This window comes from Plecotus auritus (genome assembly GCF_963455305.1).
Source record: "Plecotus auritus genome assembly, chromosome: 5".
Classification (NCBI taxonomy): domain Eukaryota; kingdom Metazoa; phylum Chordata; class Mammalia; order Chiroptera; family Vespertilionidae; genus Plecotus; species Plecotus auritus.
Window position 1 is genome coordinate 172088032 of NC_137776.1, and position 27474 is coordinate 172115505.

The 27474-nt window shown below is 45.2% G+C and overlaps 1 protein-coding gene across 1 annotated transcript in view; it reads left to right on the forward strand.

Annotated features, from left to right (window-relative positions):
* Window positions 1–27474, forward strand: part of BRINP1 (BMP/retinoic acid inducible neural specific 1) — a 155765-nt gene that overhangs the window by 70374 nt on the left and 57917 nt on the right. Inside the window, exon 3 of the mRNA XM_080668676.1 lies at window positions 26727–26917. Coding sequence (XP_080524802.1) covers window positions 26727–26917 — 191 coding nt within the window. The remainder of the gene's footprint in view (window positions 1–26726; window positions 26918–27474) is intronic.

The window sequence follows — 27474 nt, forward strand, 5'->3', positions numbered from 1 at the left end:
GGCTCTCTAAGTCCACTTCAGGAATCACCGTCCAGAAATGCGATGCGCACAGACATTCATCCTCACGGTGTCGTTCCCTCAGCACTGTTTGTGCCAGCCAACGAAGGACAAAACATGGGAACAACTTTAATATCTCCCAGTAAGGACTCTTCAAATAAATCAGGTCCATCCTCATAATACCACAAAGCCAGTAAAAATAATGAAGACAACCCATGTGTACTGATCTGGGAAGAATCATGATAGATCGCCTTATGAAAAATAAGACATGTGGTACATACACACATGACTTGATTTTTGCTAAAAGACAAAAAAAAAATATGTGTCTATAGGGATAGATGCCTGATTCATATATGCTTAGGTAAAAGAAATAAGAGAATGACAATGCATAATAAACCAGTACAATGATGAGTGGTTTAAAATATTTTTCCAAAAATCTGCCCTCCCCCAGGCTTTGCATTCCTTGACAATGCTGATTGATTCCCGCTGGCCTGGAGAAAACCCTATTTAGCCCTGGGACGCTCTCTTCCCCCTCCCACCTGCTCTCTCTCACCGTCTTTCCTTCTCTCCCTCCCCCTCCCCGCCCTCCCCTCCTCAGACACTGGGCATAAGTGATTTCTGAAGGCTGACATCAATGCTAAAGGACCCACAGCGGAGGAGCGCTGGTTTCCTGGTAGCTCTTCCGCACAGGCAGGCTGACGGATTGCAGATTGCAACCAGCTCCAACTTTCTGTCCCAAATGACAAATGAAGAGCTCTTCCAAACAGAATAAAAGATCCCATATGAGGAGAAGTATCTCTGCCAGGCCAGGCATGAAAGGCAGTGAGCAATGAGAACCGTGTGTAATTCCCGACCTATCCGTAGCCTGTCGCATGTCTACACCCGCGGAACCCGTGTTAGCGTGCTGGCTGGGCCCCTTGGCTTGGCTCTCAAGGTCCCTCCGCCGTTTATCCCCAAACCACAATGATCTCCATCACCTCCCTTTCCTGCGCCCTCGTTCAGGGGGTGGCTCTGTGTGTGTGCCCCTTTCCTAGACCACGCTCTGTGGCTTTACTCACGTGGCCTCCATCTGTTAAAATCCTAAGCAGTCTTAAGACCTGGCTGAATGTTCCTTCCCCTGTGAATTCCGCTTTCAGGATTAAACCAAACCCCACTCGTTCTGTTGTTAGAGCAGTTATTAATGTTGCACTCAGTTGATGCCAGTTCTTCATCCCAGATTGTTCTTGAGGATAATAATCACGTCATTGCCCTGGCCAGTTGGGCTCAGAGGTTAGGCCGCAGGGGTGGGCAAACTTTTTGACTCGAGGGCCACAATCGGTTCTTAAACTGGACCGGAGGGCCGGAACAAAAGCATGGATGGAGTGTTTGTGTGAACTAATATAAATTCAAAGTAAAGGAGCGGAGGGGAGAGCAAGAGAACCCTCTGCTCTTTCGGCTCCGCGGGCCGGATAGAACAGCCGAAAGGGCTGGATCCGACCCGCGGGCCCGTAGTTTGCCCACGGCTGGGTTAGGGCCTCGGCTTGCAGACTGAAGGGTCCTGGGTTTGATTGTGGTCAAGGACACATACCTGGGTTGCAGGCTTGATCTGATCTCTGGCCTCGGGGTGAGTGTGGAGGGCAACCAATCGATGTGTCTCTCTCACATCGATGTTTCTCTCTCTTTGTCTCTCCTTCTTTGCCTCTCCCTCTCTCCCCCTCCCTTCCACTCTCTCTCAAAAAATCAATGGAAAAAAATATTTGTAGGTGGGTGAGGATTAGCAACAACAGGAAAAAAGAATCACATCATTTTCTTTGTATTCTTAGTGGCTCCTTATACATAGTAGATGTTCAATGAATGAAACAAAGGATGAACGAGGAGGAAATGATTAGGCAATAAATTGAGTAGCGAGATTCCTGGTTCAGTTAGGCCTACTAAATAATTACTACTACATTTCAATTGGGCTTAATTCAACAGCATTTAAAAATACTCTCTGTTTCACTCACGTTGCCTCTATTGGAAACCACTGTGTTCTTTTCTCTCTCATGTCACCATATATCCACAGCTCTCACATTAATTTTCTCAACACTTGCCTGGGTTCAGAAAAGTCTCTCCTGAGATCATCTCCCGCTTTCCTTATGTGGGACATTTTATTTTATTGCCATCTTCTCAAAATTATAACTGCGGTTGTTATGATCCTCTTTGTGCACCTAGCATTTTCCTTCTTTTGAATTATTTCCTTAGGATAGATTCCCAGGAGGAGGATTATTAGGTCAAAGCTTATGAACGTTCTTATCAAACTCATTCATTTCGACCCCACTGATTCAGAATGTGTGCTGATTTGGGCAGGTGGTGAGCTTTCTCTTACTCTCTCTTTGGAAGGAAGACTGCTAAATAATACATTGGCATGAACACAGTTTTCAAGGTGCTATAGATGGTATTTCATGCCAACATTTTAGGCATGTTTGTAGGCATCTCTTTCTTGCACATGGAATTGATATGCTAATTATAATTGATTCTCATCAGTTCATGAGGGCAGCCTTCAATGATCAACACTTGGTTAACTCATTCCCACCTTTTTCTACAGCGTTGGTACGCATGAGACATTGGCGACCTGTGCTGGGTCCCCCACTGGTTTCATTTGATACACAGGTATTGAGCACCCTAGACTTGCTGGGTACTATTTTAGGTGCTGAAGACTGGTATATAAGACAAGGCCCCTTCTCTCTGGGAGCTCACATCTCCTAAGGGAGACTGGCAGGCAGACAAATGCAGCACTGTGGGTGAGAGGAATGGTGGATGAGGGCAGCACCTCTGAGGGCGCCTCGCAGAGCCAGGGTCCAGGCAGAATCCCGTGGCTAGTCCTGTGGCTGAGCTGAGTTCTGAAGGACTGGGAGTTGACCATCCAAAGACTTTAAATGGGACACGTGTTTCAGTTACTTTCTCTACTGGAAGATGGTGTGTGTTTGCTTTCAAATGTGAAATTGCTTTCCCCAGACAATCTGAATTTGTAATGCTTTATTTATTTCCTCTGCAAGGAACCTTGTGGAGAACCCAAGATCACAGTTCTAAGCTTGGCTGTTATTGATCAGGGTGTGAGTCTGAACCTCAGTTTTCTCATCACTAAAACGGAAACCTATTTCTTTAGTTGGGGCATTATGAGTGCAAAAAGTCATCGAAAGAAAAATGCTTTAAATGTATAACAAAGAGGCAAGGGAAATGCATGTCTTATTTACTCCGTTGATACAGGGCCTCCCTAGCTCTTCATGAATCCCTCATCCTTCTCTTCGTTTAAAGCTCCCTGTTGGAAAAGCGTCGCAAATATCGTCTGTGGAACGTGAAACTGGTTTCCCAATAAGCTCTGGATGAGGCCAGAGGAAAAGTGCCAAACAAAATCAGCCAGCAATCAGTCAGGGAGGCAGCGCTGCCTCTGACTGTGTGGGGAATGGTTCACTGCTCAGGAAGATTAGGCTCTAAATACAGCCCGGGCCCTGGATGCAGCAGGGCTAAAGGAGGGGAGGGGAGGCAGGGAGGGAGGGAGGGGCTCCCCGGGACGACTGGGGTGGGGACTCAGGGGTCCTGGCAGGGACATGAGATGCCATCCAACGCAAATCCCAAATTGTAAATACAGAAGAAGGTCGCAGAGAGAGAGAGGAACAGGGACAAGTTTTGTCTCCCTGGCCCAAGCACCGGGCAGAGGAACAATGGGCCAAGGACACGGGGTGCAGCTTGAGTCATTAATGGATGCGGTCTAGTCCTGAGGAGGTCGCGCGCTGCCAGCTCCTCCCCACCTCCAGGTTTACTGAGATAAAATTGCCAACTATAAATTATGTATGCTTGCCCTAACCGGTTTGGCTCAGTGGATAGAGCGTCGGCCTGCGGACTGAAGGGTCCCAGGTTCGATTCTGGTCAAGGTCAAGGGCATGTACCTTGGTTGCGGGCACATCCCCAGTAGGGGGTGTGCAGGAGGCAGCTGATGGATGTCTCTCTCTCATCGATGTTTCTAACTCTCTATCCCTCTCCCTTCCTCTCTGTAAAAAATCAATAAAATATATTTTTTTAAAAATTATGTATGCTTAAGGTAAATAATGTGATGGTTTGATATACGTATATATTATGAGTGACCTTGGGCAAGTCACTCTCATGTCTAAGCCTCCGTTTTCATGAATATAAGTGGGGATATGATTTAACCCACACGGTCATGAAGAGCATTAAATACTGTGATTGTGTAACATATATGTGTTAGTATCCATATTACATATATATTTTATACAGACTATGTGATATACTTTTATACATATTATACATATAAAAGATATAATACTACATATGTACTGTATACACAGTGTGTATAATTGTATATATACTACATATATATTTTATATATAGTACATGTATACATGTTTGTATGTGTGCTACATATATAGTATATATGTGTGTGTAGTATGTGTATGTGTATGTCTATGTCTATATGTCCATATCTACACTTACACCTACACCTATACCTACATCTACATCTATATCTATATCTACATCTATATCTACATCTACATCTATATCTATAACTATATCTATAACTATATATCTACATCTACATTTATATCTATATCTATATAATCTATTTCTATATCTATATCTATATCTTCACCTATACCTACACCTATTTCTATCTATATATCTATATCTATATCTACATCTACATCTATATCTACACCTACATGTATATCTATTTATATCTATATCTACATCTACCTATATCTATATCTATATCTACACCTACATCTATATCTATCTATATCTACATCTATATATCTATCATCTATTTCTACATCTATATCTACACCTATACCTACACCTATATCTATATCTATATCTATATCTATATCTACATCTACATCTATATCTACGCCTACACCTACATCTATATCTACATCTATATCTATATCTATATCTATATCTATATCTATATCTATATCTATAACTATCTCATCTATTTCTACATCTATCTATAATTTAGTTAGAAGATCTTCCAAGGCAAGTGCTGATTTGCTCTCTGTGATTTGGCACCACCCACTCCGATGTGTTATGATTCTGACAGATCACTTACCTCTCTGAGCCCCCATTTCCTGTTTTGTAGCTTGGCTATGCACTTGGTTCCATCACATTCTCTCACTCGGCCCTGGTAAGCAGGGCTGGAGTACCCCTCCCACTTTCTGGAGAAGGAACCTGGTGCACAGAAGGGACTTTCTCGGGGTTGTGCTCCTCTGGCTCTGCACACGGTCTGTCCCAAATCATCCAGTGAAATGAATGTAGGCCCATCCAGCTCATCCACTGGCAGAAGCTCATGGGCTCCTAAAGGCTCTCTGTCATCTCCACCACACTCATCCCTTAGCTGCTGTGGTAGAGCCATTTAACTCCTATCAGTCATTTTGTTTTTCTTACTAGAGTTTGCTTCTCCCTCATGTGTCCTCTCCTGGTGCCCTGCTTTCCAGGCTGGGTCACTCAAGGCCAGAAGAGGGAAGCTGGCTTCTCCCTCCACCCTCATCCCCTGCGGTGTGCTCTCTACTTGTCTGGGCTGGGAAGCACCTGCCATTCAGAGAACACAGCTGGTGGGAGGGGGAGAGGGGAGGGCAGAGGTTTCCTCGGCTGGGCGATCTGGGGAATGACTCAGGATAAACAGACAGTGATGGACTCAGAAGGGTCAGCTGCCAATCACATTCACTCCCCGCTTTCAGCATCCAGCCTCTGCAGGCTCTAGTCTGCCCAGGCTCTGAGAAGACAGAGGTAAAGGTGGCTTGTCCCGGGGAACTCTTCATCCGGGGGAATATAACCCATGGACCCATAGAGTGAATAGTCGCAAAGTGATCTGCTCTAACGGGGTGACCTTGGGCAAGTAACATCACCTCTCTGAGCCTGCTATTTTTCACATTTTCATCCTGGCCTTTTGGCTGAAACAATTGAGTGAGACACTTTAAAACACGATGTTCATGGTAGGTGGTCCATAATTGGTATCGACGAATGTGTAGGAAGGAGGTGAACTGATTGTAAGGCACCGATTCTGGCTGGAAGTAGCACTGTGCATGGCCTTGCAGCATGACCTGCACAGAGTGGGCCAATCCTTGCATGCCGGTTTCACCCCTGCCCAGCCCCCCCCCCCCCCATGCTGCTTTCAGTCCAGCCTCTGCGCCTTGCTCACAAGTCTTCCCACCCTGGAAATTTCTTTATCCCTTTTCTTTGCTCACTCAAATCCTCACCAGCCCCCAGACCCAGCAGACCCTTCTCCTGGATGCTGCTCCTGCTCTAGCCCTCTCTTCTCCAGTCAGGAACCCAGGGCAGTGTGCATTTCTATTACATTTGCTCATGTTTAGAAGTAAAACTGAAGTGATTTGAGCTGGGGATAGTTGTCAGGTCAGAGTACGTGGGCCCCGGGAGAAACGTGCATAGGAAATTTCAGGTCCCTCCAAAGAGCAGGTGCTGAAATCACACCTGCCCAGCGGCCTCGGGTGGGCTCTGTGGTTCCCAGCACAGGCCTAGCAGCTGTCAGCACCCACTGCCCGGGGAGTAAGTCAGGCACCCAAGAAACTTACGATGCACACAGGGAAATAAAACCCGGAAAGCTCTGGAAACAGAACGGATCCAGAACCCTCTTTCTGGTTCTGTCATCAAAGAGTTCTATGAACTTGGGCCAGTGGTTTCTTTTTTTCTGGGTCTCAGTTTTCCATCTATATAATCGAGGGTTTGAGTAATATTTGCCTGAAGTCCTGGTCTATATACACCATGATTCTCTGACACCATTAGAGAACAAATGTGTGGGAACCTTGGGAAATTCTGAGTGTGAACCCAAAACGAGGCCGGGCAAGTTCAGATGGGCCAGTGTGGCGGCCCAGGCCTGTTTGGCCACTGGGAAAGCTGGTTTTTCATGTTTGTTGCGGGAGCAGGAAATGGTGCCGGAAGAAAGTGTGTGGAAGGAGCAAGTTCAATCCACACAGGGGCTGGGTCCCGGTTGGGCTGCCCCGCTGTGCCTGGGTAGCTGGTTTCCTTCTGCCTTCTCCTGGGAGCTGGCTTGTTGGGAGTTGCAGGTGGTGTCCCTGAGGTACTTGCACAGCAGACAGGGAAGTGATGGTTTTATCTGCTCTCATGAATTCAGCACAGGTCAGTCTCACACGCATTACAGCCTGGACACCCACATCAGTCCCCTCTACAGGATGTCACTTCGAAGTGCAATGTATATAATTGCCTTTAAAAATAACTTTTAACTTATTACTTTGAAAAATGTTTTAGAAATATTTCCACAAAAGTCAAAAATTTTGAATTTTTTTTTTAAATGAAAGAGAAGGGAAATCGACAACTGTATGCTCTTTACCAGATTTGAGAATCATGAATGTTTTGCTACATCTGCTTCCTCTCTGTCTCTCTCTCTCTCTTCTCCTCCTCTCTCTCTTTTTCTCTCCCCTAAATTAATGGAAGTGCAGACATTATGCCATTCCCCCTACAATATTTCAGCACACTTCTAGGATTAAGGCGTGCATAAATAATAAATACATTTATTAAAATAAATAATGCATCCTCCAATAAATACGAAATGCATACATTTCATAATAAAAATAATTATATTAACAAAACCCCTTAGAAACTAGCAATAGTTCCAACTTTTGAGACTAATAACTAGTCTCTATTTACTTAAATATTTTGAGACTAATTAAATATTTAGAGACTAATAACTAGTCTCTATTTACTTAAATATCCACTGTGTTCTCCAAGACTCTTTCAGTGCTGTTTCTCCTTTTCGGAATCAAAGCCCACACATTGCATTTGTGTGTGTGTGTGTGTGTGTGTCTCTCTCCAATCTCTTTCAGTCTGTAATTGCCCACACCAGCCTTTACTTATGATTTTTTAAATGACATTGACTTTGTGAAAAATCCAGAGCAGTATTGACAGTGTTCCCATTCTGGATTAGTCGGATTGTTTCCCTGTGGTGTTAACCTGCCCCTCGGACCCCTGTATTTCCTGTAAACTGGATGTGAGATCTAGACTCTTGATTGGATTCAGCATATTCCATTTCGGCCTGGACACTTCCTGGGCGACATGATGAGTCTTCCAGACTATTTGGCTGGGGCTCTTCCACTGTCTCTCATGACATCACTTCTCCTGCTATGCACACATCTGCTGAACATAAACTCTCAGTGGCCACTGTCTTCAGCAGAACATGCTTGTCCCACCATATAAATTCCCAATATGAACCGCCATGCTTTCTCCTTGATTTAGGGTGCGTTTCCATAATATTCATACTGAGGCTAAGTCTGGGGATGATGCAGTATGCAGAGCAGTCCTGGTGGTCCCTGATGTTACAGAGCTTAGAGTTTAGCTTTCTCTACTGGTTTCAGTTCCTTGAGAAGGAGGATTGGTCTTTTGGACCTTTATGTTCTAGTATTCAGCAAAGAGTTTGCTGGCCAAGTCATAGTGGCCACCTGCTGGGCCAGCCATATTAGTACCTTTCTCTAGCGCAGTTCCTAGTGAACGGTAGGCATGTGCTGGTTGGTTGAATGAGTCACTCTTCACTCAGATCATTTTTGAAAGTGAGTGTGTGTGTGTGGGAACCCCTTTCACGTCCCGCGTGGTTCAGGGTTCCAGTTCAGGGTTCAGGTTCTGGAGAAGGCCGCACACAAATGAAGAGAGAGACTAGAAAAGATTTAATTTGGAAATATTGGGGGGCCAGGCGGAAGCCCACCTCTAGTGGGAGGACTACCCCTTGCTCTGCCTTGCAATTCCTTTTATTGAGGTTATGGGATACACTCATATCCTTTAGGCAGGAAATTCCAATAATAGCCAATCAGCAAGAATTTACATAAGAGTAACAGGTGGAGGCTGCTTCAACTACCAATGTCTCAACTAAAGAATGAGTGATTAGCTCCAACCTTTCAGAGCATTTCCACATCTATTAGTGGGACAATGATCGGTTTCCGGCATGTGTGTATGGGGAATCAATAATATTTCCTGCTTAAACCTCTCAGGAAACAAATCCAGGTTTGTACACCCAACTGCACACTGGGCATCTCATCCAGATGTCAAGGGGACATCTCAAATATATTGTGTCTGAACCTGCACTGCTGACAGCCCCTCCCTTTTACCAGCCAGATCTATCCTGCTAGTAGTTTTCCCATCCAAGTTCATGGAAGATCCATATTTGCAGTTGCTCAAGCCAAAAACCATTTTAGTCTTCCTTGATTTTCCTTGTTCTCTCACATCCCTCACGCATCCATTGGGAAATTCTATTTTTACCTCCTTAAAAATACAAATCGAGAATCTGACCACGTCTTATCTCCTCTCCTGTTATTCCCCTGGTTCCTGTACTGCCCGGGACTGTGGCTGAAGCCTCCTGCCTAGTTTCCCTGCTTCCGCTCTTCATCATCCTATCCTCAGGATGGAGTGATCTTTGTAAAACTGGGGTTAGATCATGTCACTTTTTCAGCTCAACACCCTGCAGTGGCTCCCATTCATTTCAGAATGAAAACCAACATCCTCACAGTGGTCAGGAATGTCTTCCACGGTCAGACTCCTGTATCCCCTCTGACATTCCCTTCTGCTGCCCCGCCCCCCAGTCACTGCCCTCTAGTCAGCAGGACTCCTGGTGTCCCATCCGCTTGGAAAGCTCTTCCATCGGGTGTCAATATACACAGCTTATTCCCCGCCTCCTTCAGGTCTTTTCTCAGTGACACACTGAGCCTCAGCATCCTATTTGAAATTGTACCTCCTTCTGCCGGCACTTCCCCTGCATCACTTTTCTTTCTTTCTATACTACTTTTATTTTTTTTTTGTATGTCACTTCCCCTTAGAAAAAAAGTTTCACATTTGTGACTGTTTTGTTTCTTGATATTTCTCAGACACTTAGACTAGCATCTGGTGCGTAATCAATATTTGCCGAATGAGTGTGGGAATGAATGAATGAAACATTCAATGAATTAATGAATGGCGTGGCAAAGTGGAGAGAGCCGAGAATTCAAAGCCACATGTACCTGGAGTCATGTTGCCTATAGTGCTTCTGTTTCTACATTTTAAACATGGAATAAATGAAAATCTCTACACATAGAACAGCTTGAGGATTAAACAGAGGTATTTGAAATATTTGCAAACTAGAAAGCATTGTATAATGTTAGCTTAATGGGGGTAGGGGAGAAAAAAGAATAGGAAGAAACCATGAGTAGAAGTGACCAGCAGGGGATTATGTGGGCAAACTCCCACAGTCCCAAGGAAGCACTGAGGGGATAAGACACTAGAAAAGATGAAATGGAAGAAACTCAGGCTAAAAACGCTTCATGCCCCTGAGGAAGGGGAGGCTGATTCATTCTATAAGTGTTTACAAGGAATTTAGAAATTGTAAGTCAGTGCCCTCAGAGTTGAACTGGTATTGATGATTTCACAGTGTTTGATGGGGTCAGTCCCCACATGTAAAAGAATTGCAATCCAAGGTCATGAGCGGTTCAAGTGCCTGCTTGGGGAATGCAGAGGAGGCAAGGATAATGATGAGAAGATAATACCCTTTATGGTCACCTCTGTGTGGCCAGCCTTTTACGTACATTTCGTCTAACAGGAAACCTGTTGGAGGAAGGACCTTTATGATCCTCATGGTGCAGGAAATAAGCTCAGAAAAATGTGTGAGTGGTGCCAAGCCACCCAGCTGACTAGAAGCAGTATTGGGGCTTGAACCACATCTGTCTTGATTTCCAGGCCTGTCCTCTTTCTGCCACATGTTACTGTCTCTCGTCTTTTGCTTTGAGATGGAGGTGTTAGGGGAATTTCTGTAAATGAAGAAGGATTTTCTTTTGGGCACCTACTAAATGCTGGACACAGTTAATAGGCTCATACAATGAACATTCCAGTGAAAAAGACAATGTTTTTATCCTGGAGATTATGTTGTAGTAGGGGGAAGGGCTGAGGCCTGGAGAATATTGGAGAAATGTAAACAAATGGATCAAATAATTGCAGACAGTGAAACAATTGTTATAACTAAATAAAAATCTGGATAGTGGGATGGGATTAGTTTAGTTTTGATGGTCAGAGATTGCCTCTCCGAGCTGGTGACTTGGAACTTCGAATGATGAGGGGGCAGCATTGCAGGGATCTAGGGAAGTGTGCCCCCTGCAGGCTACGAAGGCACTGAAAGCCAAGGCATCCCAGCCTATTTGAGGATTGAACAAGACCACTGTGGTTGGGGTATATATAGTTCATGGGAGACGAATGGTCGAAGATGAGGTTGGAGTAGTATACAGAGGTCAGTTCATATAAGTCGTGGTAGAGAGTTTCGGTTTTATGTTAATTAAAATACTGTCTTTACTCAGCTTCTCTTTCATTGATCCTCCCTGTTGACTTGGATCACCTTCTCAGTACCTTTGTTGGATCCTTCTCTTTTCAATTTCTAGATATTGGCACATCAAGCCCAGTCCTTGGGCCTCTTCTCTACATATATATGTATATGTATATGTATATATAGACTCAAGACTCTTCTCCACATATACCTGTATATGTATATGTAGACTCAAGACTCTTCTCCACATATACCTGTATATGTATATATAGACTCAAGACTCTTCTCCACATATACCTGTATATGTATATGTAGACTCAAGACTCTTCTCCACATATACCTGTATATGTATATGTAGACTCAAGACTCTTCTCCACATATACCTGTATATGTATATGTAGACTCAAGATTCTTCTCTGGCTTCCATATCCCAGACCAGCAAATCCTATAGGTTTTACTTATTAAATACACCTGTAGTATTATTGCCATCTTGACCACTGCCACACTCATCCTGGCCACCGTCAGCCTCCGTCTGGACCACTGCAGTGGCCACCTGGTGCCACCCCGCCTTTTACTCGTGTCCTATCCCCACCTTCAGCTCTGCTCACAGAGCAGCCAGAGTGATCTGAAATAACTCAACTTCTGTCACCCTTCCCAGACTCCTCCAGTGGTTTTCACTACACGTAATACAGAATCCAGAGTCCTCATCATGCTTCACCAGGACCTACTTCAGGTCGCCACTGCTATCCCTCCCTACCTCTCCAAACTGACCTTCTGGTCATTTTTCAATTACTCTGTGTTTACTCACAGCATTGGACATTTTGAAGTTGCTTTTCCCATTGCCTGGAACAGATCTAAATCTCCTTTACCTCATTCAGGTCTGCAGTCGTATTTCTCCTCCTTGGAGAAGCTTCCACTGCCCCATTTTAAAATGAACCCTCTCTATCCCTGTTCATTTTCTATACTCTTGCTTTGTTTTACTTTTCCATGAGACCTAATATTGTCTGGCATTTCATGGCATATTCATTGCTTTATTGACGCACTCCTACTGGAATATAAGCTTGACAAGGACAACAGTTATCTACTTCCTATAGAAAACCGCCTTGAACATAGTAGGTGCTCAAAAGTTGGTGGACTGAGTGAATACATGGGAAGTCATGGAGCCAACGGAGCATGACAGTGACACGTTCATTCTTTCCTCAGCTATTTCAGACCTACTCTGTGCCAGGCCTCCAGTGAGGTGCTGAGAACACTCTGCACTAGTTATCTTTTTTCATTCTCACGCAGAATGCATCATGTGGCAGGAACAGAAGGAAGTAAACAGGAAATTTTAGTACAGGGTAATGCACACTTTCATTGGGGAAGTGCAAAGTGCTATTGGCGACTAAGAATGAACCTGCAGAAGCAGTGAGTTTTTTCAATAGTTAGGAAAGCCTGGAGGTGAGAGTGGGTTTGCACACTCGATGGAGCTCAGTAAAATAATAACAAACACACTGTGTACCTGCGGGGACCAGGGGGAGATTAGGTGTCACAATGAAGCCGGAGGGTCCCGGGCAGAACAGGCCATAGAAGGCATTGCACTCAGAATTGCATGCTTTGGGCTATATTTTAGGTGGTGGCTAGTCTCTGGAAGTTCATTAAAATCTAAGGGAAAGGTGAAGGTGGGTGCACAGAGCAGTTCAGTTTGGGTGGAGTAAGGCTGTGGTAATAGAGAAAGGAGCTGGAAATCTGAGGTTCAACTCTGGTCATGGGGAATCTTGAATAGGAATTATGTAGATAGCGGGGATTCATTGATGGTTTCTCAACAAGGTGGAGGAGGTGTGATGAGCCAAGCCCTACTTGGAGAAGAGAATTCTGGCTGCAATAATGAGGAAAATTGTAGGGTTGTCAAGGTGGAAGCGGGGGACCAGGTGGGTGGCAGTTGCACCTCCCTGTGTCTTGGCTAAGAACCTTGTTTTAGTTAATCCTCTAAGAATCTATCCTGCAGATCTTGGGATTTATTAGATGTGCTACTGATTAGAAAAGGGAAAAATGAAAGCACTAGGGTGTTAAGGATTAATTCCAAAACTTCTCACTCCTGAGGCTTAAATTGCCACCTTTGTCTACACATGGAACAGGGTACAGTCATAAATAGAAACGGGAAGTTACTGAAGGCTGGGCAGTTTGGAAACAGAGGCCTAAGGTAACTTGCCAGATTCTAGGGGCTGAGTGTTGGCAGGGAAACGATCTGATTGTGGGGGGGTGGGGTGTCTAGAAACTGAGTTTCTTAGTGCTGGAAAGGAGACATCTACTCATAAGCTCACTCGTGCTGCCTGCATTTATTTAAGAATTCTTTATTGGGCACTTTATAAGTTCCAGGAATGTACTAGAGCGGAGCAAACTAGATATAGTCCCTGCCCCGTGGAGGGGATGACAATAAAACCATCACATAAGGATATAATTGCCAGGTACATTCAGTGGTTCGGGGACGTGAGCTTGCTGGGGGCATCGGGGAAAGTTTCCTGCTGAAGTGACTTCCAGCTGAGGCTCAGTGCGTTGGGAAGGAGTTGACTACGAGGGAATGCAGGAGAAGACAATGCAATGCAGGGAAGACCTCAGGGGCCCATCATCCTGAGGTTCTCAGTTTTATTCTGTAGAAGCATCCCTCAGAAACTTGGTCAAAAGGCAGAGATAGAGCTCTGACTTGCTGGGGTGAGTGAGCTCTTGTTTCTGTAATTTAACATGGATTTACATCGAAGTCTGATGCAGATGGCCTGTGGACCTCATTTCACAAAGCACACTTAGAGTCTGACTCTGATTGGGCTCCGCAGCCTGAAACATAGGTGGTGAGGGGAGAGACAGGGTTCTGTGTCCCTCCCCATTCCCAGGGAAGTTCTACTTAGGTCTACTTTTCCTATTTTGCAAAATATGTATTGGACTATTATTATTTGTGTTTTCCCCAGCAAAATGCAAATTCTTTGTCTATATGGTTAACTTCTGTCACCATCACCTAAAATAGAGACAGACAGATGCTCCAAAATAAACAAACAAAAATACTTATTTGAAAGAATGCATTGATGAACCAAATGTTTCATATTTAAATAAAAATTTGAGGTCCACTAAGCCAATCCAGCTGCCCATTTTATAAATGGGAAATGTGAAATGCAAAGAGGATTTTTGTCTAAGGTAGTCCAGAGTATCACGGTGAAGTAGACGGTGGGTTTATGATGCCTTTGCTTGAAGTTCAAAGCTTGTTCCTCTAGACCCGATGTCAGCCTTTAAGGCAGCCAAAATATTGGCAGCACTTTGCCAAAAAATGCAAGATGTGGTTTAAGAACAGGTCATATATATTCATGGACTTGAGGTTCATAATAGACAATTAGCTTGCTAGACAGAATCTTGGGTTGAAAGTCATCATAAGTCAAATCTGATGTGCCCATAGTGTCATAGAGTTATATCTGGCTGGGTCCTTGAACCCTAGTTTCTTCATATGTGCAAAGGAGATGACTATAACCATCTCCCAGGGTGCTTGTGAGTATTAATGCAAGGCAGCTGGCCCATATTAGGGGCCAGCATACATTTATGCTTAGGCATATGGATCTGAAGAATCAAGCATGTCCAACGTTGGAAATAGGTATTATTTGTGCCTGAGTCTATGGAGTTAGGTGTCTGAGCCTCTGCATGAGAGAGGGGTTGGTACTCTCTGGAAAGTACCAGTGAGCTTGCAGTGGCTTTCATAGGATGTGGCCATTGAAATGCCCAAGAACAATGACATTTGCTAGTCGTTTGTGGGGACAGCAAAACGGAGGACCCAAAGGACCACTCAGTGGAAAGGGACCATTTTTATGTGCTTTAGGAGAAAGAATAGAGTTAAAATTCAGATTCTGGGGGAAGCTATGGGGTAGACCAGGGGACTGCCATCTCTCGGTGTGTTTTGGACTATCATCCCACTAACCAGAGCTAAAAACAGAAACGTAGGGAATCTCTCCCATAACTGTCATCTCTCACCTGGTGCTGCCCATGTGAAACTAACATACCTGTCAGTGGTTACAGTGACTAACTCCCACTGAAACATTTCCAGTTCACCTGGGCGCGCAGAAGACAGTAACTAATGTTCCACACCCGGTCTCTTTCCTGAAACTCGTTGGTTTTCCTAGTCAGTAAATACAGCAACAGCAACACTTGCCAACCACCCTGTGGGCTCTGAATCCCCATCGATCAGTTACTCCAACTCCACTTCCATATCTTCAGACAGGGGTCTCCCTCCTTCCCAGGGCAAGCATGTCAAAGTCGTGGCCCACGGGCCCCATGCCTCATTTATTTGGCCTGTGTTAGCCTTTGAGTTTGACATGCTTGTCCTAGGGCATCCTGCCCTCTTCTGATTAGTTCTCTCGGTCAGAAAGACTTGCTTTATTGAGTAGGGCTTTGATTTTCTGTTGGTGTCTCCCAGTCCTCCTGATTCTAGCTCTCAGAGCCATGTTTTCATGGCCTCACAACGCATCGGGTTGTAATGGAAAGTTGGTGCTATCTTTCTTCTTGTAGTGTTTGGGCGAAGACCTTTGAAAGTGCCGTAGGCGCCCCAGATGGTATTTTTCCATCATTGCATACATTAAACCAATTACCTTGTTTAATCATCAAATCATAAATTCCACTTGAAACGTGTTTATTTTCATACTCAGGTGTGATCTTGGCATTTTTTTCGATCAGTTTCTTCTAATTTATATTTTCAAGGGGGACTTTATTTAGGCTCAAAGGTGCTCCAAGCAGGCTGCAGGGGAAAATATTCTTGTTTGCTAATTTGCTTTGGCCCAGTAGTTTTCAGATATTTTTCAGACAAGGAAGTCTTTTTGTAAAAACACAGAATTTACTGATCTACTTTTTGAGTAGTTCAATCTATAAATCTTTGATCTGGCATATCCTTGATTATTCCCTTAAAATACATTGTTTCACTGACTAGGTCAATGGGATAAATTAGGGTCAGCAAACTGTTCCTGTAAAGGGCCAGAGAGTAAATATTTTAGACTCTGTGGGTCCAGTGGTCTTGTTGCAAGGGTCCTATTCTGCATTGTAAGCATCCATGGACAATACATAAACAAATGCAGTGACTGTGCCCCAATAAAAACGTATCTACACAACAGAGAGTGGGACAAACTTGTTCCATGGGCTACAGTTTGTGGACCACTGAGTTAAGTCATCTTTGAGGACGGTGATGCATTTAGGTAATGGATGGCTTCAGATCCCAACTTTTTTACAAAAGACCAGAAGGTCAGTGAATGTCTATTGAATGAGTTGAAGAACAAGATATTTCTTCACTAGTTTAGAGGAAGAATAGGAGCACTTGTTTAATCATCAAGTCATAAATTCCACAGGGAAACCAAAGAAGAATCTAAGTAGGACTGTGGATGTGGGGAGACTCTGAGATGGCAGCACAGTCAGCAGAGTATTCCTTGTGGGGGAAGAAAGTGTTCATTTTTTTCTCCTAAGAGATGCACTGTGGCAGCGGGAAGTGAGCAGAGGTCTGTGTGGGCATGAGCTCAGATTTAAACCACCTCTGCCCCTCACAGCTGTGTGTCCCTGGAAAGTCATTTCTCCTCTCAGGGTCTCTGTGTTCCCATCCGAAGATAGAAGGCAGCACGAAGACCTTCTCTGTGGTCCCTCAGAGCTCTCAGAATTTGTGATCTGAAAGGGAGAATTCATATAATTGCAATGTTTAATGGGATTTATGATAATTGGAAAATAATTGCTGCTCCAAACTTTTATTAATCTATATTTAGTTATGAGTCATGCTTTCACAATAGATGCTTTGGAAATAAGCAGAGAGACAAATTGAGTAAACAGAATTTTAAATATTTTATTTATATGCAGTTTGTGTAATCCCAGGAGCCCATGGGCATATTAAGATTATTTAAAAGATCCATTAAAAGTTATGTGTTATGCTACAAATTCCCATTTTAGAATGCCTTGCCAAGGGGCAATAGTGAACATTTATTGAGTAGCTACTACTGCCGGATTAATTGCATTCATTATGCTCACTCCTTCCAGCAACCCTGCCAGGTAAGGTCTGGGATTCCTGCTGCACAGATAGGAAGCTCAGAGAGGCTGAGCAATATGCCAGGGGTCACTCAGCTCATGAGTGGCTTTCTCCTGGGATTCAGTCAGGCCTTTCTGACTTTAGGCTTAGCTCCTCCCACAGAGCCAGGTCTTTGGGAAAGGACCTGTTGTGTGTCTCCTTTTCAGATGCTCAGTGAACGAGCATTTGCTTTTCTTCGGTATCGTGTAGATCACCCTTCTCCTGCAGAGCCCAGGAGGGGCTCCTGGCAAGGTGGATCGGGAGAGCTAACACTGCCCTCCAGGGATGGAGAGCTAACACTGCCCTCCAGGGATGGAGAGCTAACACTGCCCTCCAGGGATGGAGAGCTAACACTGCCCTCCAGGGATGGAGAGCTAACACTGCCCTCCAGGGATGGAGAGCTAACACTGCCCTCCAGGGATGGAGAGCTAACACTGCCCTCCAGGGATGAGGAGGAGGAGAGAGCAGGAGGAAGCAGGGATCCTTGAATCTGAGTTTCTATCCCATCTTTGTCGTGGGTTTGCCATGTGACCTTCTTGGGCCTGGGTCTCAGTTTCCTCCACTTCCGATGGGGATAGCAGTACCCTCGCCCCCATCTTCCAGGTTGTCAGGAAGATGATGTATGTGATGACAGAACTCTGTAAAGGACTGAGTACTACTGACCCCACAAAATTGAGATGAGGGGATAGGACAGTGGATGGGTTGGAGAACACTGGATCTGAGACCAGGAACCCAGATCCCAGTCCCTCTTACCCCTGATGGTGCTGTGGCCTTGGGCAAGTCCCTTTCTCTCTGGGTCTCAGCTTCCTCGTTTGTGAAATGGCTGCGATCTCCTTGGACGGTCACTCCGAAACTCTTCCATGTGGCTGGATTCTGTATGGGGCAGGGAGGCAGCTCAGCTGACTGGGGGCCTCTCAGGAAACTCCAGCCCCTCCGTGGGAAAGAAAGCAAGCTGCTTTCCCGGGACGAATCCCCATGACCTCCATAGTAGTTCCTGTCCGCAGTAATGGTGCTCCATGGAGAATCCCATTTGCTCTTCTGAAAATGGTCCATTTGTAGGAGAGTTGGGTAGTTCCCAGTGTGCTTGTTGAGTTTCTATTGTTCCCCCTCAAGTCTCTGCTCAATGACAAGCAGGGAGCTCGTTCCAGGCGCTTCCCTTGGATGAGCTTCCCCCATGTCTCTGACCTTTATTCTCCCAGCGCCTTCAGAGTGCCTGCTGGGGTTAGTGTGGCTCAAAGTGCTGTTACTGAAGTGAGCACACTTTAGGAAAGGGGAAAGCTTATATGCATATTGTAAGCAAGGGTTATTCTCTAACGTTAAGCCAATGTTTTGTAATTAACATAAAATTATTCATATGCATGTCTCCTCATCCCTCTGGGGCCAGAATGCCCCAGAGATCCACCTGGCTTCCACTGTATTCCAGGGCATGGAGCAGGCAGGAGATGTGTCACAAGCAGGTGGCATGTTGCAGACTCTCTGCTTGTTAAGATGCATCATTTCCACTTCACATGTGCCCTTGGATTCACCTTTCCCCAAGTGTCTCTCTCTCTCTCTCTCTCTCTCTCTCTCTCTCTATATATATATATATATATATATATATATATATATATATATATCCTGCCCTTGTTCATCTCTGGGGATAATTTGCTGCTCACAATAACAGAAGTGATCCTAGGGTCCTCACCCCCAGCACCCCTTATTCAGAGGCTTGTTTTTATTCTACTTCCCAACGATTTGTTAACACAACCAATGGGATAAGCCGCCCAGGAATAAACAAATGCTAACATCCTATCACCGTAATCAGTCATGCTTTCAATAAACATTTATGGGGACCACAGTGTCTATAAACTGCTCTGAAATGTACCCTTGGATTAAACCAGACCACTAGAGAGCTACATATTTAGACTGTAATAGATTTGACTCTCACGGAATTGCTCTACTGTATGGTGCTTTGGCATATGCATAAGGCTATAGTGAGCCCATCACACAAACAATGGAGTATTGTTGAAGACACCCCCTACCGGCATCCATTACATCCACTTCTTTATTTGAAAATATGGAAGATTGTTGTGTCCTAACGTAATATCCAGGACATCTGTGTTTCTATAGCAACTTTGAACAACTGCTCAGTTATCTTCTAGACCAGCGGTCACCAACTGGTGGGCCGCGGACACCGGTGGTTCGTGAGATCCGAAAGGTTGGCTACCGCTGGTTTAAGGAAACCTTGGCTGAGTGGCTCTTTTGGATGGAATTCTCTTTTCCCTTTGGTTGCAGGGAAGCTCAGAGACTTTGGTAGTCCATTGTGATCAGATGTACAGGACTTCATAGACTTAAGTTTGCATGTTCATCTTAACCAAAAATTTATTTAATTTTTCTCTTTATTTTGTCATTTCTCTGTATTTTTAAGTCTATATGGAATGTGTTTTTGAAAATCACCTCCAATTATTTCCGTTATGAGATCAGATTTAATTAAAAAACAAGCTGCAAAACATGCTCTGTCAAGAAGAGGAGAGCTGCCCTTCACTTCTTCCCTCATCGTTAGTAGCCTCTGTTGTGGAGGGAACGCACATTCTCCAGCACTCACCCTGTGGGGGCTCTCTCAAGGCCCTGAAAAATAGAAATTGTCACCCCCCCATTTTTCAGGAGGAAACACAAAAGAAAAATCTAAGCAATAGAAGCATCATTATACATGTGCCCTACGCAAATAATAAAAAAATACAAACAACAGCAGCTTACAATTGTGTGTGCCCTGTTGCAATTTACCAAGAAGTTTGCCCACCATTATTTTATTTAACTCAGTACACTGCGGGGAGATGCAGGTTGTTGGTCTGCATGGCATATAGGAGGAAACAGACTGGGAGGAAGTTTATAAACGATTGGTGCATTTCTTCAATTCAGACTCAGTACTGGTACCGTACATCGCAAGGTTCAAACCCCACCTATCCCAGAAGGTCTACCTACTGGGGGAAACAAAGATCGCGATTGTGTCTCCCCTCTCTCCCATCCCACCATCCATCCCCTGTCACCCACCGTCCCATTGTAGCCTCTCCTATAAGCATAGCGACAGCTGGAATATTGATAATGCCTTTAATGCTAGAGTGTTACTGAGGCCTTATTATGTTCTAGGTACTGACTGTGCTTCATGAATTAATACAGTTCTAAACCCATCCCTCTAGGGTAGACATGCGTCCCCTGGATCACATCCACTTTTCGCAGACTGTAAGCAAACTTGTCCTCTATCTCAGGGATCGCTAACTGGTGTCCGTGGACTGCTGGTGGTCTGTGAGGTCCGAAAGGTTGGCGACCGCTGCTGCATCTCACAGCTAATCGGTGGCAGTCAGGTTTTAACCCAAGATTTCTCCCTCCAGAGCCCACGCTGAGAGATACAGAGCTGAAGGCCATCTAATACATCAGCTTATTTCTCCAGGGCACAGAGCCAGTTCCCAGTTCTCCTGCCTGTCTTACCGCCTTTTCTCCTTCAGTGCCACCCCATGCTCAGTGTGTCATTGAATGGGTGTGTGTGCATCTGTGTTTGTGTGTGTGTGTGTGGGGGGGTGCACGCGTGCACACACAGGAGAACAGAGCGTTAGTAAAGAGGATGAGTGAGCTTTCCTACCCAGGCAATGCTAAGCATTGGACTGACCACCTTCTCTCCAGCCTTATCCGAAGTCCCCACTCTCCATCCATCCTCTGCCTCTGTCATCAGGAGCCTCCATCTTCCACTCCCTCATTGGGATGGGCTTTGCTGCAGCTACCTCCTACCCCCCATCCAGGATCCCTTTTTAGTCTCAGTCTAATTGGTATGCCTGTCCTGCTGGGAGGCTTAATTGGGCATAAGCATATTCCAGGGATCCTGTGCCTTTGTGAGTGCCCCTTCTCCTCCAAGGGGAATCAGCTTGCGCTGTGGCTCAGAAGGAGAGAGATGTGTCGCATTGTGCTCAATGCACTGAGAACTTACGTGACATTGTTCCTGGGCCAGCAGAGCAGTTAGGCAGGATGACGAGCAAGGCTTCCTCACTCTCTTTTATTTTTTACTTTTTTTTACGTGTGTGGTTTTTTTTAAAGGTGGAACGTTGCAATGGAAAGAGCACTGTATTCGGAGTGCTGAGCTAGGGTCTGATTTCAGCCCTTCCAGTCATGTTGTATGATCTTGGGTAAATAACTTAATGTCTTTGAAATTCAGTTTTCCCATCTGTGGGTTGAGTGAGTTAAATTTGATGACTTCTATGAAAGGCATCAGTGATGCTTTTAGAACAGGGGTCATACTCCCTCTGGGCCAAATCCAGCCTGCCATCTGCTTGGTAAATAAAGTTTTATCGGAACACAGCCATGCTCACTTATGTATGTATTGTTTATGGTAACAAAACCAAAATATTTACTATAATGGCCCTTTACAGAAAACAGGATTGCCTGCTCCTCTTTTCAAACATAAGTCTGATTGGATCATTGTTCAAAACTTTCTATTGACTTTCTATATTACTTAGAATTTAAAAATAAAAAATCTTTATCAAATCTAACTTATCTTTTTGAGATCTTTTGATTCCATATTTTAAGGTTGTTGTTTTTTTCCTATCACTGTTTCTTTCATCTTATCTTGACTTATATACTCATCTAGACCTGCCTGCTCAGTGCTCCCTAAACCTAGTGAACACATTTCTACCTCAGGACCTTTGCACCTGCTTTTCTTTTCCTAGATCACTCTTCTGCCAAGTAACTCCATGGTCTCTTCATTTCCACCAAGCCTTTCCTGAAATTTCATCAAGTCAGGAAGGCTTTTCCAACCATCTATATAAAACCACACCTTCACCCACCCCTGGATACCCTGACCTTCTTCCTCTGCTTTTTGTCTTCCTAACATGTATGTCCCTCTGACACATTACACATTTGCCTCTTTGTTATCTGTCTACCCTCACCTGCATGCATGATCCTTGATAGCAGGACTTTAATTTGTTAACTGCTCTATCCTCCAATCTGGAAAAATACTAGGTGCTCAGATTTTGGAAACCTAAATCCATCATTTCAACTCTAGTGTTGTTTAATTCTACTTCTGAATGGCTCTGGGTCCCATAAAGCCCTTTCACCTGTGTGCATTTGGCAAAGAGTACACAGTTGTAGAATCCTGTGACTACCAGTCTTTGCTACAACATCCCTATGATGTCACAGAGTCATGTGAACTTATTCTCTGAAAGTTGTTAGTCTGGATTGTTGGCCAATAAGAACAGTTTACAGACAGAAGTCTAATAACAAAGTTCGGCACACAAGGCGCTTTGTCATGTGGTCTCTGACAACTTGTCTGTCTCTACTTCTAATCATTTTATACATCCATGCATACACATACACCACACACATACACACACACACATACACACACACACACACACACGAATGCTGCACACACATATACATCCCTCTCTCTCCAGCTGTCTTACCTTCTCTCATTCTCCTTCATAGGAGATCTCATTCTTTCTAAACCATTCTTTCACTATCCTTGTCCAAACCCTACATGCCCTTTAAGATTCAACTTGTACAGAGAATTCTTTGACAGGTCTGCTCCCAACCCAGCCCCTTCTCCCGACTGGGTCAGGGACCCTCCTGTATGATCGTTGTGTGACTAAAATGACCATTGTGAGTAGCACACTGAGGTTAAGTGGCTCTTCTAGTCATTTCCTTTTTCCAGGAAGATGGTTCCTTAGGCTCGTGGCTCTGTTGGTGATGTTGAAGATGCAGAACCTGGCACAGAGCCAGTGCTTAATAAAACCCGTCCCAGGAACTGGGCCCCTCCCAAGAGCCTGGCCCTGCTCAGCAGGCCACCGCCCCCCCACCCCCTTTTAGGCCTGGCATCACCTGCCAGGGAGGAGTGGGAACCCAGCCTCAGCTTCCTCCCTAGTTTTTCAAGGAAGCAACACAGAGGCAGGCCCTGGGGGTGTAGCTGTGCATTTTTGGAAGACGATGGAGGCTGTTAAAAAAGCAAAGCAGATTGAGTCGTGGGCTTGTACTTCGGTGGTGGGTAGCATATTTCCTTTGGGCCAATCCTGCTTCTACTATGGTTTTCATATCTCCCTCTCAGTGTCTACATTAAAAGAATGATTTATGAATCAGGATACTGGTTTCCTACTTTTAGCTCTTCCACTAACTGGTAGAGTTCTGTGACTTGTGTCATGTTGCATAACCTCTCTGTGTGTTACTTTTGAGGAATGTAGACATAGCCACATAAAAAAAATAGTAACCCAGGGTCATAACTTATAAATAAAAGTGATACATATGTGATATAGTATTATAATGATAATATATAACATATAAAACTATATATTCAGCTAGTATACTGTATATGTCTATGTAATAGTTTTTATGCACATATATATACTAGAGGCCCAGTGCATGAAATTCGGGCATGGGGGGGTTTGTTCCTCAGCTCAGCCTGCACCCTTTTCAATCTGGGACCCCTCAAGGGACGTCTGACCACCCTCTCACAATCCAGGGCTGCTGGCTCCCAACCGCTCACCTGCCTGCCAGCCTGATTGCCCCTAACCGCTTCTGCCTGCCAGCCTGATCACCCCCTAACCACTCCCCTGCCAGCCTGATTGATGCCTAACTGCTCCCTTGCCAGCCTGATTGCCCCTAACTGCCCTCCCCTGCTGGCCTGGTCACCCCCAACTGCTCTCCCCTGCAGGCCTGGTCACCCCTAACTGCCCTCCCCTGCAGGCCGGTTTGCTCCCAACTGCCCTCCCCTGAAGGCCTGGTTGCCCCCAACTGTCCTCCCCTACAGGCCTTATTACCCCTAACTGCCCTCCCCTGCAGGCCTGGTTGCCCCCAACTGCCCTCCCCTGCAGGCCTGGTCACCCCCAACTGCCTTCCCCTGCAGGCCTGGATACCCCCCAACTGCCCTCCCCTGCAGGCCTGGTCCCTCCCAACTGCCCTCCCCTGCTGGCCTGATCACCCACAACTGCCCTCCCCTGCCGGCCATCTTGTGGCAGCCATCTTGTGTCCACATGGGGGCGGCCATCTTTGACCACATGGGGGCAGTCATCTTGTGTGTTGGAGTGACAGTCAATTTGCATATTGCCTCTTTATTATATAGTGTGTGTGTGTGTGTGTGTGTGTGTGTGTGTGTATACAATTCCGTAACTAATGTATATAATTTAATATAATTCAATAAATTTCAGGGATAATCTGATGAGGAAAGAATGTTTTCTTCAGAAATATCTGATGATTCTCATTGCTTTCTATTTTTACTCTCACCCAAAGATATGTTTGTTTTTTAATTAAAATTATATAGAGAGAAATATATAGAGAGAAGTGGCCATATTGTGTAATGTAATCATGAAAGTAACATTCACTCCCCTTCCTATTCTATTCTTTAGAAGCAAGTTGTTGGGTCCACTTGTGCCCACACTCATTGGGAAGAGATTACATGGAGTGTGACCACCAGGGGCCTAGGGTCATTGGGATTCATGTCCAAGCCACTTACCACACCTGTGGAATTCCTCACCACTAGCTCCCACATCCCCTTCCCTTCCCCATTTCTGCTCACCCCACTTACCCCATCTTGTCAACATCCTCACACCCTTCCTACATCTCCTGTCTTGTTCAGCTCTACCCATATGCATTATGTATCCCCCTCACTCACTGTGCTCCTGCCCTTTCCTCCACGTGAGTAGCTGTGTGTGTTTCCTTGAGTTAACAGCATTTCCGTTTGTCTCAGTCCAATGGGAACTTCAAAATAATAGTTCAGGTGTGACCTCCGCTATAGAGCACCCTCGGGAGACCTGAGACATCTGGGTTCCTTCTTCTGAATTCTGTAGTCCTTGATTTGCAATAAATTGGAAATTTCTCTTCCCTGCCAGACTGTGAGCTTCTTCAGGCCACAGGACCATGATATGCCCATCCCCCTTTGTAGACATGATCCTCTGTGCCCTGCAAGGGTTCACTGAGTGCAGCGGATTGATTTAATAAGTACCCATGTCTACGATACTGAGCTCACTTTATTTAGAATTTGAACTATGCTATGAATTATGGACAGAGATTCCTTAAGCAGACATAGACTGTAGCTCCGAGGCTTGGAAACATATTCCGATGTGAAAGCTTTCTTCACACCCAGTCTCCTCTGCGTCAGGGATCAGATGCTACCACTGAATTACCTGGGCATGTCAGGCAGGATTCCCACACTCTTCTGCCTCTTCTTGCTCCCTGCCCCGTCCTTCATTTGTCTCTCCCATCCTGTGGCAGGAGAGAGAGACCTTTTCATTAAACTCCAGTTCCCATCATTTATCTATGCTGACCTTACACTCCTCTTGGCTGGTCTGTTTTTCTCAAGGGACCTAGAGCTTGTAACTCAGGCAGGTTGGAGAGCTGATTATTCCTGGGTAACTTCGTCTTTGGTAAGAACAGAGGTTATTACTGAAGCAAAGGGCACCTGAACCAAGGTCCCTTAAGTTCCTACTGGGATTCAGTGTGCATGCTCCTTGTCCATCATCCGGGAACCTTTAACGATTTAGGTGTTTGGGAATTGGTGAGGAAATAATGCTATGAAGCAATCTTTCACACTGAATTAGTGCCTGGCAGTTTCCAGAGGCATTTTCATACCCTATGCTTCATGGAACCTGTGCTTCGTAGGAGAGAGATACTATTAGTTGGATTTTATAGGTAAGGAAAGGTAGGCCCAGAGAAGTGACATGCTCTGTCCAAGATCGCATCACAGTCCAGAGCCTGCTGAGTTGGACTCTCACATTCAGTGCTCTCTGGTCTTGCTCTGTCTTATCATTAGTGAAGGGAAAGATGAAACCCCCCAACCCCCCAGTCCTCAGAACGCAGCTTAATTTCTTCCAGATTGTAGTTGCTCAATGAACTCATATTAAATTTTTTAATTAAACTGAGCTCTGGGCTTATTTGATTTTGTAATTGTCTTAGAACAGGTCTCAGTTTGCTTTGTGCCGTAGATCTTGCCCATTGTTACACAGCCTGCCTCCCCCTCTGTCCCTCCCTTCTTCCCTTTTATCCATTCATTTGTTGATTTATTCATCCAGCTAGCATTCTCATTAGTCCTACCATGTAACATGTACCTAGGACTATCCCATTTCTATGGTATCATTCACAGCCTAGTGGGAGAGGTGGACAAGCATGGAGACAACAGTGGTACGTTTGTATCCCTGCTGCTCTGGAAGCTACATGAGAACAGGACCGTGTCTCTCTGGTTCACCAAAGTCTCCCAGGGATGAGAAGTGTGTTCAATAAATATTTGTTGGCTGAAGAAGATTGAGAGCTGTGGCTCTAAGTATCACTTGACAAATATGAAGACTAATTGTAGTCACTCTCTCCCATAAGAGGGGTATCTGGATGGTGGGTAGGCTTCGGCTTGGGGTAGAGGTGGTAAGTTACAGAGTCTCACTCATCTCTCCTGCCCAGGGAGTTTGCCCGTTGGAAGGTGAGGAACACAGCCATCGAGAGGAGAGACCTGGTCCGTCACCCAGTGCCCCTCATGCCGGAGTTTCAAAGGAGCATCCGCCTGCTGGGCAGGAGACCCACCACTCAGCAGTTCATCGACACCATCATCAAAAAGTACGGCACCCACCTCCTCATCTCTGCCACCTTGGGAGGTAGGTCAGCAGCCACGGGGCCAGAGCCTCGTCATGATTTTGGATCTGGGAAGGAGGGGAGGTGGGATGCCCTGGGATCCAAGCTGAGGACATTTTGCCATGGCCCATCGCTCCAAAGCGGATATCGCCACCTAAGTCAGGTTGTCTCGGTTCTTGTGGTCATCTCAGAGCAGTTGATTCTGTTGTCTGGGGCCGTCTCCCTTGACATTTTACTAACTCCTGTGGAAGCAGGCTTCACCTTGGAATTAGCTCAGTTTGTTGTTGGGAATGCTTCATTTGGTTATTGTATTAGTTCCTTTGGCAATGTAGTCTGATCTGGGGAAATAATTACAATGCAGGTGTTGTTTGGAGAATTGCCTTTGTTAATTTAAGTCTGCTTGAGGGACTGATAGCTTGAGGTTCGAATTTTACAAAGGGGGTGTCATTGGTGTCTTCTGTGGGCTTGGGGTAGGTTACTAGGAAGGCCGATGGGCTGCTCCACCCTGCTCAGCCTTGCCCATCCCTCCCGAGTCCAATCAGTCTTTAGGGTGTAAGGAGAAGAGGGGAGGATAAAAGGC